The 17,019-nt window shown below is 38.6% G+C and overlaps 1 protein-coding gene across 1 annotated transcript in view; it reads left to right on the top strand.

Moving 5' to 3' along the window:
* Window positions 1-17,019, top strand: part of LOC117390458 (protein unc-79 homolog) — a 59,150-nt gene that overhangs the window by 8,528 nt on the left and 33,603 nt on the right. Inside the window, exons 7-19 of the mRNA XM_033988200.2 lie at window positions 552-681; window positions 801-865; window positions 2,902-2,990; window positions 3,290-3,330; window positions 3,848-3,876; window positions 7,099-7,325; window positions 7,809-7,980; window positions 8,631-8,861; window positions 9,626-9,816; window positions 11,300-11,423; window positions 12,327-12,464; window positions 15,054-15,269; window positions 16,060-16,287. Coding sequence (XP_033844091.1) covers window positions 552-681; window positions 801-865; window positions 2,902-2,990; window positions 3,290-3,330; window positions 3,848-3,876; window positions 7,099-7,325; window positions 7,809-7,980; window positions 8,631-8,861; window positions 9,626-9,816; window positions 11,300-11,423; window positions 12,327-12,464; window positions 15,054-15,269; window positions 16,060-16,287 — 1,881 coding nt within the window. The remainder of the gene's footprint in view (window positions 1-551; window positions 682-800; window positions 866-2,901; window positions 2,991-3,289; window positions 3,331-3,847; window positions 3,877-7,098; window positions 7,326-7,808; window positions 7,981-8,630; window positions 8,862-9,625; window positions 9,817-11,299; window positions 11,424-12,326; window positions 12,465-15,053; window positions 15,270-16,059; window positions 16,288-17,019) is intronic.

Genomic DNA, 17,019 nt, shown 5'->3' with positions numbered 1-17,019 from the left:
TTTTGCTTTATAGGCATTTTCAAGTACAGTTTTCTGTATTTTAGTTAAACAAATGACAATATATTGCCGCTTTACTGTTGGTGCGGATCAAATTAGTCAAAAATAGGGATACCTGGGACATTTCTTGTGTAAAGGTGGAATAAATCACAGCTCTTGGATAAATCGGCGACAGGGAACACAGGACTCAAAACTGGAACTGTCTCAGGTAAATAGGAATGTCTGGACACCCTAGAACGGCTAAATAACACCAAACTCTTGTTCAGACAAATTAAAGCAGTTACAGAGAGAGAGGCGACAGTTTTCTAATGTAAAGTGAATTGGAGCTAGAGGTAATGGAGCCAGAAGCATGCATCTTGATCACTTCCTATTTGGAACACGTCGGCTAGCAGGTTAGCTATGTCCATTCATATATACAGTCTTTGATTTTGACCCATCTAAGCAATAACCTTCTACTAACATTTTGAAACATAGTTGTTGCCAATATTTTTCATAACAACAGAATGCAATGAGTAATACTTGTGTCATAATACATCATATGATTTTTCCTCCAGGATCTGCTGTATGTGATATCCTATGGTCCATCCCAGGTCAAGCCTCCAGCCGTGCAGATGCTGTTTCATTACTGGCCTAATCTGAAGCCTCCTGGGGCCATCAGTGAATACAGGGGACTGCAGTACACTGGTCAGCCCATTAACAGCACTAATACTCTCTGTGGTCATCCTGCACTGACTAAGCCTAACGAAGCCTGTTTTATTCTCCTGTCCCCTCCTCCGCACGTCTTGCTTTACCTAATGGATCAGCCTGGAATCCAATTCACTGTCAACACATAGAGTGCCACAACGCCATCAATAAGCCTGCTGTTAAGGTGGTACATTGTACATTGTATAATCAATTTTATCTTACTCATAGCTATAGCCAAAATAATAATGCTTATCCAATCAAAACTGCTATGTAAATGAACACACCAAGCAAACTGCAGATTACTTGGGTATAAATTAAAAATGTCAATTATCCAGTCTCTTATGACATTGGTTCCCAAAGTGGGGATCGGTCAGTCAATGAGCTGGGGGTTGCGAGATGACATTGGATGATATATTTTCAAAGTTTTTTTTTAAAACTATTTTCGATTTTTAAAATTGTTAACAATAGGTCAGTATTCCAGAAAATTTTGTGAAGTGGCACAATACACTAAAATAAATACATTTAAACCTGATATTAAAGAGGGGGTATTGTGCAAAATCTACTTTTTGGAGCTTTCTACCATATTATAATGTTGACTCATCAAAAACATGCCTGAGGAGGTTTTTTATATGTCATCCAGGCATGTTTGAGTAATCTAGCAAGGCACTATTTAAACCCTCCTTATGGTTAACTGTACTATCCTATCCAAGATTCAGCTCACAAGCCTGCATGTACATAATGTGTTAGCAGTTAATACCCTGTTGAAGTGTAATACCCCCTCTTTTCGAACTGACATTATTACAGACATAAATTTTATCAAGCAGTGCCTTTATACAACCTACTGACCCCATAGTTAGTTCAAATATGTTCTGAAATGTTATTTAGCAACTAGAAAGACTGTTTATCTTAAAAATATCAAAAATGTATATCTAATTGCAATCACTATCATTCATTTCAGATTAATTACATAATTTCTATTCAATATTTCCCACCATACCTTCTTTTAACAGCCTTCAAAACTCATTTGTTAAGAAAACCCCCACCATATGCCAGACTGCTCTCCTCGCAGTTCAGTGAAGCTGCAGGTTTTTGTGCTCTCCCTGGCAAGTCTCATAGTAAATAAATCAGCCAGTATCCGGGCAGCGGCTTGAGTGTGGCAATGATATCAGCTTACTTTAAACACGCCAGGCCTGTCCTTTTGTTTTATGCGCTCTGCTGCCTTGACTTAACACAGCAACAAGGCCACAAATTGAAAAAGGAGAACGCAGACCAGAGCCACATTTCTATTATCAAGATAGGGAGGTGGTAAAGGGGGGATAGGGGAGGAGGAGGAGGAGGAGGAGAGGGGCCTCTTAATTGGATGCGGTGACCCCTTCATAGCCCATGAGCAAAGGGTGGCATCCAACGAGCTTTGTAAATTACAGTGCACCATCTGAACAGTGAGGAGAAGTGGGATTTCAAACAGGGCCAGGTATGTGGTGTAAGGGAGCAGAGTGGAGCATATGCAGCCAGTCATCCGTTCAGAGACACAAGGAAAGCAAAAGGTTTATGTGATGTCAAAGCATTCTAAACTGAAGAGGTGATGGTCAGATTTACTAAAATAGAATAAGGGTTTATATACTATATGGGGCAACTGCTATGAAATTATCCCCTTCCTATCTTTTCAGAATCACAATTCATAAACTAAGAACTTGCTTCACGGTATGGTGCAACATACAACAATGAATAATAATAGTAAAAACAACATGAGCTATGACAAAATAAAAATGAGGTAAATAAAAAATAGACAGTATACTGCAAAGTATATTGATTGAAATTATTAATTGAAGTAATAAGAAAAAGCATTACTAAGCCACAAATTTGTCTAATCATAGAAATAAAAATTATGGATGGATGCAGCTTCTGATTCAATAATATAGTAAGGTTGGCCTCTGCATCCTGAAATCTGGCAAATTTTAATGTATTTGTATATTAACAATGCAATATATCAAATTGAAGGCTCTTAGGGTTTAAAATGCATTGATTTGTTGTAGCAGAGGTAGACAATAGCACAACAAACAGCATGTCGACATAAGCTTTAACCCCCACAAAATATCGTAATGTGTATGATACTATGAGGTTACTACCAGAAAACTACACTGTTACTTCTCTTATAGTAACATCCAGTAGTGCCTAATGCTGCTTGCTTGCAGTATCTAATCCCTCTTGTCTCCGTTGCAGATGTGTATAGATCCGACCCTCTCTGTTGCCCTGGGAGACAAGCCCCCGCCCCTGTATATATGCGAGGAGTGCAGCCAGAGAATCGCAGGGTACGCAAGTGTCACACCCCCGTCCTTACACCATCAAACCATTACCCTCTGCCCACTACATTATTTTTCCATTTAATGTTGCCATAGTTACACAAGCCACTGGGTCCTATAATGAGATCATCATTACACAACCAGGCATCATTTGTTTCACTGTTTCTATACAGTTCATATTTCATGGATTAGGATTTCAAAAATGGAAAAAAGATAATTGGCAGTTAGCATGCTACTATCACTTCAGATAACATGACACTTATAAAGGGGCTACAGACGTGCCAAAAATGCATTTCTTGTTCTTATAGTGATCATGCGGAATGGCTTGTGGATGTCCTTCTACCACAAGGTAAGCAAACACGTGTATCTATTGAGGTTGTCAAAATAATTCAAAATCAACACTATAACTAGTTATCAAAACTAGATAATCATTTGAGCATGTATTGATACTAAACAAGTTCACAGGACAGAAATGAACCTTTCCTGAACGGCTTTAGAATGATCATGAGCTGTAACAGAACAAGTATAAGACCACATAGACTAGTATACGCCCATGGACCACTATGGAACCTACCTGGACGACTGAGAGATTACACAGATATAATGATACATGGTAATATAAAAGACAGTACTGATTTCATTTTTAAAATTACACTCTATTGTCTAAATAAAGAGTGTTTTTTATTATCATTGTGGTATCAAAATTGGTATTGAGTGTATTCCTTAGTATCGAAATCAAGTTTGACATTTTTGTACTGTGATGGCACTATCTATGTTTTTTATTGTTATGAAGTACCATTTATTGTAAGATAGATATGTAATGTAATGTAATCACCCAGTTTTCTTATAAGTCTTATTTTTTGCAGCAGAGATATCGGCAATTTGTCAAAAGAAGGTAAGATGCACTACATACACTGGTCGTTGTCAGTCTAACAATATCCACCTCTCAGATAGTAGGGTAGAGGAGCCAGTACTCAAATATCAATCAGTTATGTAGTTTTACTTTTATGACATTTTGCAACTGATGTCATCAACATTCTCTGGCGTATGATGCTATCTAAAGGCACTGCTCTGTCTGAAGCTCTGTTATTCAAATTAGACTTAAATTAGAATCTAATCTTTATTTTAACACAATCCTGACATAAAAAAACCAAAAAACTGACACAACTTTAACACAAAAACTGACGTAACTGGAACTACAACATGTGAGCTGAGTTGTGCTGTTAAACAAGCGCCTCTCAAATAACATTGCTGTCAAAAACTAGCTAGTATTAGCCAACATTTTTTCAGTATGTCACTCTCAACTTTTTTTGAAGATCACCAAAACAGGACCACGAACACTCACAGGCTCCTGAAATGTGTTGTTTAAATAAATTTTGTAGTTTTTGCCGTATTTGCATTGTATTTTAAATGTGCATTGTGTCAACATGGAAACCGCAACATTCCACTATATACATACATGCAGAACACCCCCAGCATGATGTCACTGCAATATCAATAGAATAATACAAAAGGAAAGTCATTCTCACGCTATATAAAGGTGCACAATGTACCTTTTCTCATTGAGGTATGCCACTTGCTTGTGTCAGTGGAGATGTCGAAACGGTTTTGCCTGTATTGTTACCACAGTATGGCATTAAACCTATTTATCTTGTATTTATTCAATTTAAGGTGTAACTGCTATGCAAAACGCAATGCAAAACAAAAAAAAACTTGAAAAACATGGATTGAGCAAGGTCATCTCTCCACAGATCTGACCTGTAACTTAACTTGCTTGTCTCCATGGAGATAGACAAATATAATGGGACAATGGATAATGGGATCTTTCAAGGCAAAGCAATAACCTAGCCACCGGAAAACCAGACGAAGTTACACAATGCATCTTTACCTACCAACACCTAAAAAGAAGCATTTTAACAATGTACATTATACATTCTTATTAATACTATGTTCTTTTAGTTTATATTGGAATGTATTGCAATGAAACTTGGCAAGTCACTATAACATGTGCTTATAATCTATTTAGCTTCACCGTTATCTTACCCTGAGATTTTAATCCCATGTAATTTTAACATGCTCTCAATTTCACGCCTCTTTATTAATGCATGAGATGTTACAAAATCCATGAATTATAAAAACCAGTAGTGCAAACATTACCACCCTTCATTGCTAATGTTTTATGGCAGTAATTGCATTATTGTACCTGCTCACAAGGTCATGTTTATTTGGAGCAGTTTCATGAAGCCACTGGGGCGTGATGTTTGTGTACTTGTGTTGAATCTGTGGCTGAAGGCATAAAACAGGTTTCCAGATAAAAACGTACAAGCCACGTAAGCGAAGGGGGGGATGGATTCCACATCTGCCATCTACTAGTAGGGATGGGACAATAAACAATAACTGTTCCTGGGACATTTTATACAATTGTGATAATCATCAACAAAGATAATCATCATTTTATCCTCAGAATGTCAAGCTACTTATCCACAGGGGAGCTAACAGGGGAGACAGGGTCTATTGCACCTTGTCCCAGGGTCTTAGGGGCCCAGAATTGGACCCTCTTTTTATTAATGTGTATTAGGGGGTGCCTATGTGAGGCTTCTTGTCCCAGGTGCCCAAATTTCTGTCGACAGGCCTGCTCATCCATAATGTTTTCCACTAAATTTAAGTTGTTTTCACTCATGGCAAAGTGCAATTATATAAAGTTTTTGAAACATGGAACTTACTAAAACATTATAATTATAATTCATAACATTTTAAACGGTCAGAAACTGTCATTATTGTGATATAATCGTTAATTGCAATTATTTTGGCCATGATAATTCTGACACCAAATTTCATTACCCTGTCCTATGTTGGTGAAAGAAAATAAAAAAACAAACAAACTTTCAGATGGTACTTAGTTCTAAATACCAATGGTTTAAAGTCTGTATAACAAAAATAAGCAGCTAGTTTAAATTTTCAGGGTTAAAATGTCAGTTTGCTCCTTAACTGGAAAAACACGGGGGAAAAAATTTGCCTCAAAATTGTAAGTATAATTTGTAGTAACATATGCAATATATCTGTAGATCAAAAAATTAGAATTTTGCCTTCATGAAAAATTCTAATGGAGTTTTTTTATTTGTAACATATTGTTTTACTATTTTGGATATGTTCAGTTTTCAATATTACCTCATACACAATAGACCCACACAACTCTAAACGATTACTTTTCCATCTATTTTGTCCAGCATTTCCAACCATAAGCCCACCTTTATTAAATAGCATGTCCCAATTTTACTGAAAGCCTTTGAACTCACTATTTGAGTATTTTCCGTGACGTAACAGTGAGTTTGTGTCGTGGAGGGGTTGACCACCTGAGTGAGGGGGGGATGTTCATTTTATAGAGAGCAGCACATCTCTCTAATGGCACAAGATTAATGGCTGATCAGATTAGGGGGGGTCCTCTGGTGGGATCCTTTTTATTTTTAGAAATCTGAGACTACCAGTGGATAGTGGAAGGATCATTATATGGCTACCAGTGTAATTTGATGGAAAAAGAAGGGACTTTCTGAATATATTAAACTTATGTTATGAATTACTAACTAATAATATAAAATGGATGGTTAAATTAAAGCTTAGTAAATTGACAGTCACCATGATTGAAAATAAGTAAAATGCTGTTTCTTTAACAATGATAGAGAGGATATACTGTCATTGTACCATTGAGCAAGACACTTATACTCAGTTAGCCAGTCCCATCATGTGTGGCTGGTTGTGATAGGTCGGGCATCTGGCTTAAAAATCTGCTAAATTATTCTCTTGTGGTGACTTTTGGTGACAAGCAAATAAATAAGTAATAAATACCAAAAATAACTGCTTATATACTTATACTACAAGATCCACTTAATCAAATCTAACTTTTAGTAAAAAGAAAAAGAAAACAGTGTGAAACAAAACACAACTCCAGGTGTGTTTTTGATGAGGAGACAACATTATAACATAGATCAGTAAATGGAGCAAGTGTGATTATTACTTTATTTAACTATCCTTCTGAAGTGAATTCATAATCACAAATACTTCTAAAATAGATGTCAACGTGTCCTTATGCTTTGCTCTGTGCTGTTTGTTGCCCTTGCAGAACTGTAGCTCTCATGTCAGGCGTGCCGTGGTCACCTGCTTCTCGGCCGGCTGCTGCGGGCGCCATGGTAACCGGCCGGTCCGCTACTGCAAGCGTTGCCATGTCAACCATCACAGCGAGGTGGGGGCTGCGGCGGAGACCCATCTGTACCAGACCTCGCCCCCTCCTATCAACACCCGGGAGTGTGGAGCAGAGGAGCTGGTGTGCACCGTCGAGGCTGTCATAAGGTGCACAGAGTGTCTATAGAGGCTTATGTTGTGGCATATGCTGTGATCCTGGGAATATAGATGAGGGAATAGCCATAGGAATGTTTAGTTGGATCTATTTACATTCAAAGGGTGGTAATATTAGCAAAATGGAATATATTGTTTGGATTCTCTTAACAAATCATGATTTTGCTTTCGGATCAATCAATGGATGGACTATAAAATTAAAACATAAAAATGCAGAAATATCATACACACAGTGAAATGTATTTTAATTTTTAAAATCAATATTCTACTTGTGTGAACCTTCAAAACATGTCAGACATTGTCATAGATAGATCGATCTATCTATCTATCGATCGATCAAAACAACAGCCATTCTCTGATTTTGTAGCACATTCTACAATAAGACAGTCTGATTTTAATTAAGTTAAGAATATTGACAACACATGAACACACCCAGTTTATTACAATGCATTCTCCATCATTTCTGTCCCTCCACAGTCTACTCAAAGAGGCAGAGATCCATGCCGAACAGCGAGAGTTTGAGCTGAACCGACGCAGACAAATGGGCCTGTCTTCGTCCCATCATTCCTTGGACAACATTGAGTACGACAACAAGGAGGACGACCAGCATGACCAGCGCCTCCTCAGTCAATTCGGCATCTGGTTCCTGGTATGTAATCTACCCATTCAAATGTATCAGTTTATCAAGTTATATGTCATCACAGTTATTATTATTATCTGTGTAATATATTTTCTTGACATTAAAAGTAATCAGGGAATAGATGAACTATGGTTAAAATTTGATTTTTTGTCAGTTAATAAAAATGTAGTTGAATTGATGAAAAGAAGTGAGGAATGGAGACAAATGAATGAAACGTTGCCATTTCCCATTTTACTGTATTCCTTTTCAATCACAGAGCCCAGTGTCAGGTAATTGGTCCAATATAATATCAAAGTTATATAATGGATTAATACAACTACATTTGGGCATTTCATAAAACTATTATTTAAATTTTTAAATGTGTATAACTGGCTCAATCTTAAAAGCATCATTTCACTAAGCCCCTTTTCCACCAGTCCTACACAGCCCTACTCTGCTTGGCCTTGTTACTAAAATATACTTGGCACTGGTTAACATGATCTAGTAGAGACACTCTGAACTGGTGTAAAGTAGGACTCAATAGGGCTGGTAGCTTAATTCTTGACTAAAATTAAAAATCATACTAGTCAAATAAACATATTAAAACAAAATTAATACAAATTGTTCCAAATGCAGAAGTGGGTAGAAATGCGTTTTATATGTGTGTGATCTTTTCTCAGGTGAGCTTGTGCACCCCTAATGAGAACACCCCGACGGAGAGCCTGGCGCGCCTGGTCAGTATGGTGTTCCAGTGGTTTCACTCCACAGCCTACATGATGGACGACGAGGTGGGCAGCCTGGTGGAGAAGCTCAAGCCCCAGTTTGTCACCAAATGGCTGAAGACCGTGTGTGAAGTGCGCTTTGATGTCATGGTCATGTGTTTGCTTCCCAAACCAGCCGAGTTTGCCAGGGTAAGGATGAGTGGCTTTGGAAGTGTTCATGCCATTCAACTGCCATAGCCTCAGATGGAGGAGCGAATAACTCTATGCGCAATTCACAGTTTAAAAGCTAAACTGAAAATGTTTGGTTGGAAATTGGGTCCAAAAAACTAGGTCCACAAATTTGTCATATTGTCCTTTCAATTGACAATGGAGTGTAACATTGTACTCAAGTAAGAGTAGCTTTACTTCAAAATAACATTAGTCAAGTACAAGTACAAAGTAGTGGTCAAGTAAGAATAAAAAAGTAGTAACTGTTGGGACGCAACATCTGATTTTCAATTTGAAGTTGATGTAATTAGGACAGAACATTAAATAGTGCACAAAATTTGGTATTTTCGGAAGATATACACCAAAATGAGGAAAAAATATCTACCTCTAATTGACAATAATTATGTTGCTACTTTTCAGTGGCAGCAATTCAAAACAAAATATTCTGTCTTTTGAATGATCAAAAGTCCTCAGTATGGCGTCCATAACAGCACAAGTGCTGTTTTGATTTTTCTGTGGATAGGACTCGTAATTACAGAGAAATATTAACCATAAACCAGGTTAAAACATTTGCAATCTGACAATTAAAATCAAATTCTACCATAGAGCTCTGACCTACACTGCACCTTTTAACAATGGACAATTACGTTGTGATGTAAATTAGGCTGTTCTCATAATGACGATTATATTTTGCATGGAGTATGTTTTAAATGCTGGATCGGTTTACCATCTGAACTTGTGTCTAGGTGGGAGGATACTGGGACAAGTCCTGCAGCGCTGTGACTCAGCTGAAGGAGGGACTGAACAGGATCCTGTGTCTGATTCCTTATAATGTCATCAGCCAACCTCTGTGGGAGTGCTTTATGCCCGAGTGGCTGGAGGCCATCCGCACAGAGGTGCCAGACAACCAGCTCAAAGAGTTTCGGGAAGTGCTCAGGTACTTTCTCCAATGCAATAATCTGAGCAGGATTAAAACTTGACTGTTCAACAATGCACTTTCCATAGCAGAATAATTGAGATTGAGTTGTCATGTTTTAAGGTGGAACTGAACACTAAATCCATCTTTTTTGCTACTAAACTGTGTATATGGCATGTTAATTGCGTTGTCTACAGTTCCCAGTAATTTTTTGGCAACTTTAGTGCAAAGTAGGTACATTTGCAGCTTTCTGGTCAAAAACGCTTAAATCTACGCTTGTACTGCTTTCAGTGGCCTCTTTATTTTCTAGTAGTTGGTGACATCACACCTTTCACACACCTGGCTGAGGGCGGAGTTTGAAGTGTGTATACCTGTTAGACCAATCACACTGTTTCTCATGTGTCCAGACCCTGCCCTTTCCACCCGACTTTATTTTTTAGTCTTCCAGGTAGTGCCCAGTTTATCAGGACTATTTGCAATGTGGTTTTGCATGGTTTAGTCCCACTTAAACTACTAGCAATCTACCTCTTTGTTTGTGTATTAATAAAGTGGAGATTTTAAAATATAAGCTGCTGAAGTTGACATTCAATCAAAAATAATCTAACAGTGCTATTAGAGTTACAGTAGTGGTCTAGCAAGGCTTTATCCAAGCCTCTTTTGTTTACTTTTTACAAATTGTTTTGGCTAATGTAACTTGTGACTTTACAGTTTTGGGTCAGTTTTGTTTTTGAGCTCTATGGAAGAGAATAGCTTATAACTAATGCTGGTTCTGGGGCTTTTGGTGATTAGCACTCCAAATCAGGCCGAATGTAGTAATTTTCTTTCTTGAACCAACTGCTATGGATGTATTTTTGGAGATTTTGTTTTGTAATAGAGATAGGCTGATATCACTTGGCCAATATTTGAACTTTTTAGTGTATTGGCCATCGGCCTCAAAGGTACACACAGATCTATATTTTAACATTTGAGTGCAAAGAGATAACTGCCAAAAAATGACAACACAGCTCTCTTAAAGATTTGTGGTATATAAGGGCTCTGGGTGAGTTTTTAATGAATTTCAAGAACAGAATTTTGAGAAAAATTGTAAAAAATTAGCGCTTCAAATCGGCCCAAAAATATTGGCAGAGCATATCGGCCATCATTTTCTCTGTATTCTAAACTATTGGTAATGACATCGGTCATGAAAAAAATCCCATACTTTCATCATTATAGCGCTATTGCTAATGTTTGGGGAGAAGTACCAAGAAACTATTACTAAGTACTTTTTTGAAGGAACTTGCCTGACACTGTGTAATTCTATGGAGTTACTGCAAATTCCATAGTGTTGTACCTCATTCTCAGTCTGCATCTAACCAATTCAAATGCTCTAATTAAATCAATCCCAGTACCGGTAATTATTTGGGTCCATATGTTTTGTTTGTTAAAGTGATCTATAGGTAAGTGTATCATGACAAAACTTAAACACATACTCATACAAAACATACTCTATACTTCTTTCTTGCAGTAAAATGTTTGATATTGAGCTGTGCCCGCTGCCTTTCTCAATGGAGGAAATGTTTGGCTTCATCAGCTGTAGATTTTCGGGGTACCCAGCATCAGTGCAGGAGCAGGCTCTTCTGTGGCTGCATGTAAGCTCTACACTACCCTCTACACATGCATGTTCCTGTCCCTGTCTGTCCCCGTCTGCCCCCGTCTGTCCATGCCCCGTGACTCTGTCCACAGGGGCTGAATGAAATAGATTGTCTCGGGTGTGAATTTGGATCTGGCTCACTGACAAAGACAGGGAGGAGGCATATTGTCTTTCAGCTCATTTGCACTCACAGTCTGAGCAATCTATATTCTGTATCTTAAAGCAAAGCATCTTTTGATAACTTGAGATCAGCCAAAACACACGAGAGGTAGCACCCAGTATCAAGAGTGAATATAGTTTGTTTTGAATTTTTTTTTAAATCTTCCAGTTCCTAATGTATTGCTGATGAAGCTAATGTATTGATCAACTCAGAATCACTTCAACTTTCATGCTTGCGAGACAAGTTAAGTTTACATTTGTTTATTTATTCTTTTTATATTTTGACTATTAAAAAAAGAAATAAATAATTAAAGTTGTCATGACAAACTGGTCTCATGATGAATTTTCTTGACTCATATACAGCCAAAAAAAAATAAAAAATACTATATACTATATGAATGCAAAAAAAAAAAAGTACTCATTTTGAAACAAGGACTGTGTCTCTTTTTCATGTTAATTTATTAATATTGTTCATTTCAAGCCTATGACATAACTTATAGTTTGGTCATAATCATGTATTCATTGATATTGATATTTTTACTATGTATTACGGTAATCAGAATAAATAATTAACCTAAGTATACAAACATACAAATACAACCATGTTCAAACTTTAAACTGTATGCACTCCTTTCTACACCATAAAATGGTGTAGAAAGGAGAAAAACTTCTATATACAGTGTATAGTCCCATCCCCTGTAATAAAATAAAAAACTTTAACAAATGTGTCTCTTCTTTGCAGGTTTTGTCAGAGCTGGATATTGTGGTCCCTCTTCAACTCCTTATTGGGATGTTCTCAGATGGTGTCAACTCTTTGAAGGAGCTGGCCAATCAGAGGAAGGCACGTGCTGATCTGTCTGGCAACACTGGGGCTCGTCGGGTGAGCCAGAGTTACTGCCCTAAAAGGGCAATGTCAATTCAGTTTTAGCAGAGTTACATTTTTTTGTTTTTTCATATTAAATCAAAAATAACAAAAACAGTGAGGCATAATTAAACATTTTAACAGTTGCAAACATACAAACATAAAAGAACATAAAAGGTCTCATTGGTCAGTTACTACTTCATTCTTGGGTCATTTACTCAGCATTGTCCATCATCCTCTCATTCCATATTTTTCAGTGTAGGAGCATTAGGGGCATGTCACCAGTCCTGTATTTATCACTCTGAACACTTGCTTTACTTGGATAAGGCACCAGTACCCCAGCAGACAGAGCCTGGGTGACTTGAGTATGTCAGTATGAGCAGAGTCAACTAAGATATTTTAATTGAGTATAAGTACTGCTACAAAATTTTACATAATGTGGGATTTCAGCTTCCTGTTATGTGGTGCCATTTGGACAGTTGACCATTTCAAAGACATAATATTTAGTTTTAGTTTATTAATTGCTATAGGAACAGTCCTAACTTCATCATTATGAAATTGTAGAATTGGATATTGTTACATTATCAAAAGAGAGCACTCAAAATATGGCATATACCAAAGAGATGCATTGTCCCCACTGCTGCTCTGCATAGGTCAGAACCCCCTCAACCAAATCATCAACAGCGCTGGTTATGGATACTGACTCTGGAATGTGGCCAGCATCAGTCACCTCCTCTACATGGATGACATCAAGCTATTATTATTATTATTATTATTATTATTATTATTATTATTATTATTATTATTATTATTATTATTATTATTATTATTATTATATATAACATAAAACATCAGGCATCTCAGTCAAGAAAAGTGCAGTACTAGGAACAGCAAAGATACTGCGCAGAAGAACCCCCTCAAACTCCCAGGTCCCGAGCTTGAAAAAAGACGAGATATGTATATGTATATAACATTATGAAATCTGCATTTAGCATAATTTTACCTGCCCCCATCTCAATTCAACACTACACTTGTATAATGTTGTCATGTCATCAGAAACCCAGCCTCATTTCTCTCCTCGACTTTGCTTCTATTTTGACAATTCGCGTGGATGTACTGTAAGTTGCTATGGTAACTGGCAGTGTCTAAAAATAGCTCTTTTAAGGGGATTAATTGAACTTGACTGTAATGTAGCTTTATTATTGAAAATAAAGCAACTCTGCGCTCATATGCCTTTTTTAAAATAAGATAACTGCCAAAACAGGACATGCTCTTGACATTCATAACATTCTAACATGCCTATCGCCCTAAGCTGAGGTTGAGGGAGTTTCTGCCTATCTGGTGTGTGTTTAATCACTATCACTGTGTAAGTGACTGGTTTTGGACGGAGGGGCTGATGGTGGTGATTGGCAGCCACACTTTCATCCCCAGGGCAGCTGTAGCTACATAATAGGAGTGGGTTATATGGCAAAATTGACTTTTTGGAGTCTGTCAAAAACATGCGTGAAGTGGTTTTATATGTCATCCATGCATCATTGAGTAATCTAGCGATCTCCCTGCACCTATTCGAACCCTCTTATGGTTAGCAGTATGATCCTATCCAAACCTCAGCCCACAAGCCTCCACCCATCCATTTTCTTCCACTTATCCATGGGAGGGTCGTGGGGGCAGCAGTCTAACCAGGGACTCCCAGACTCCCTCAACCCAGACACGTCCTCCAGCTCCTCAGGTGGGACCCCAAGGCGTTTCCAGGCCAGGAGAGAGACATAGTCTCTCCGGTGTGTCCTGGGTCTTCCTCAGCGCCTCCTCCTGATGGGACATGCCCGGAACACCCCCTAGGGAGACGTCCAGGAGGCAACCTGAACAAATATCCGAGCCACCTCAGCTGGCTCCTCTCGGCGTGGAGGAGCAGCGGCTCCACTCCGAGCTCCTATTGTGTGACCAAGCTCCTCACCCTATCTCTAAGGCCCCCCTGTAGAGAAAGCACATTTCGGCTGCTTGTATCCGCGACCTTGTCCTTTCGGTCATTACCCAGAGCTCATGACCTTAGGTGAGGGTAGGAATGTAGATTGACTGGTAAATTGAGCACTTTGCCTTTCGGCTCAGCTCCTTCTTCACCACAACAGTCCGCATCACTGCAGATACCGATCTGCCTGTCAATCTTACACTCCATCCTTCCTTCACTCGTGAACAAGATCCCGAGATACTTGAACTCCTACACTTGAGGCAAGGACTCACCACCCACCTGGAGAGGGCAAACCACCTTTTTCCGGCCGAGAACCATGTCCTCGGATTTGGAGGAGCTGATTCTCATCCCAGCTGCTTCACACTCAGCTGCACCCCAGTGCCTGCTGCAGGTCTTGGCATCATCAAACAGCAGAGATGAGATCCTGTGGTTCCCGAATCGGACCCTTTTTAGAACTCCATGCTATTTCCTGATTTTCTTTTTTTTCTAAGACTTTTCTTCACAAATTGCCACTTGACTGATGTAAAAACAACCATTATCCCACCAAATAATGTAATAATTAGAAACTGAAAACCTGGAATATGCACTTTAACCTCTGTGCTCCATGAGATTTTCTAGCGCATCATTTTATTTGTTTGTAGGTGAGTGTGGTGTCTGATCCAGGGCGCCGCGGGCAACATAACACACTAAGCCCATTCCCCAGTCCTTTCAGGAGTCCGTTCAGGAGCCCCCTGCGCTGTAGCCCCTTCAAAAATCTGGGGCACGCCACTGCCAACTGCGCCCTGGATCTGGACTGTGACGATGACGATATGAACCTGGGCTGCTTCATTCTCATGTTCGACCTCATCTTGAAGCAGGTGGGTGCGCTGGTATTCATCTGCTCTTAAACAGAGGAGGGTAGTGTTCAGATACATTTTTTGTAGAAACTGCACTTTTACTAATAGCTTTATGACACCTGTACTTCTAATTGAGTAATCATGTTACTAATTACATATTATTAGTAACACTACTCTTACTAAAGTACAAAGTTTGGACACTACCCATCTCTGCCCTTAAAAGGGTGTGACATCTAATATTGGTGTATTTTGGGGATACCCTAGTGACACAATAGTGTTTTCCACAGTTGCTAAAAACAGATTGTGACATCACATCACAAATGGGATACCCCCTTAGACAAACACTAAAGCAAAGCTGCTGTGTCCTCCTCTGTCAAAACAACCTCCTTATTTCTGTAACATTAGCTTATTTTTCATACACAGTTTCTAGTTTTACTGAGTGTTTAAATGTAGAATGCCATGTGCCAGTTTGTTGTAACATCATCTGCAAAGTGGCTAAGTGGCTGGTAAAGAAACATAACTCAAGTGTTAACTGTTTTTGTTCTTGTCAAATGTAACAGGGAAAAATATGAGAGAACTTTCCACATGTTTGTACAATCTTGTGGCATAAAATCTTGTCTTATCCCCAGTTATTTCACAAGCTTTTGTTTCTTGAATACAGATATTGGCCAACTAGTTTTATATTTTTTTTATGTGACGTTAGGGAAACTGTTTTACATAATCCTTTGGCCTGACATTCTTGTAAGCATTGTGTGCTGTGTTCTATTTTGTGTGCCCCCGTTCGTTATGCCCATGTCCCCTGCTGTCCCAGATGGAGCTCCAGGACGACGGTGTGATGCTGGGTCTAGACAGCAGCCTGGGGAAGGATATCGTGGGCATCATCAACAACGTCTTCCAGGCCCCGTGGGGCGGCTCCCACACCTGCCAGAAGGATGAGAAGGCCCTGGAGTGCAGCCTGTGCCAATCCAGCATCCTGTGTTACCAGCTGGGCTGTGAGCTCCTGGAGAGGCTGACCCCCCGAGAGGAGATACGCGTGGTGGTGAGGCCCAGCATGGAGTATACTGCATCAAGTTTCATACAGTCTGGTTTTAGAACAGTAAAAGACTGCAATAGGGACTTTTATCATACAGTTTTCATATTGTACCTAAATTAAAGCAGAAAATTTGCAATTAGGTATAGCTATGCAATTAGTCAACTCTTTAACTGAAATTGTGATTTTAGTTCAGTGGTTCTTAACCTTGTTGGAGGTACTGAACCCCACCGGTTTCATATGCACATTCACCGAAGAAAAAAAAAAAAAAAAAAAAAAAAAAAAAAAAAAAAAAAAAATATATATATATATATATATATATATATATATATATATATATATATATATATATATATATATATATATATATATACCGTAAATTTCGGATTATAAGCCGCTACTTTTTTTCCACGCTTTGAACCCTGCGGCTTGTACAGCAGTGCGGCTTATTTATGGATTTTTTACTGGATAACGGCCCCTGGGTTTTATTTTCACGGACAAGCCTTCTACACGTGGCAGATAAATATGGCAAAAACAACTTAAGTGCATTAAAAAAATACAACTCACCAAACCGCTGCATCAGAGGGAGCCCTGCGCTGATTATGTGATTATGTCTACTCTGCTCCGCAGTTTCTTTAAAAAACTCTAAAGGCGTATCGTTTAATCCCAGGTGCTTATTCTCCATGTGCCAAAGCAGTTTTGAAGGTTTCATTGCCTTATTTGCTTTTCCCGTATGTTACG

The sequence above is a fragment of the Periophthalmus magnuspinnatus genome, chromosome 22, assembly GCF_009829125.3.
Source record: "Periophthalmus magnuspinnatus isolate fPerMag1 chromosome 22, fPerMag1.2.pri, whole genome shotgun sequence".
Lineage (NCBI taxonomy): Eukaryota > Metazoa > Chordata > Actinopteri > Gobiiformes > Gobiidae > Periophthalmus > Periophthalmus magnuspinnatus.
The sequence above is the reverse complement of the archived record's forward strand: the minus strand, read 5'-3'. Positions and strand labels throughout refer to the sequence as shown.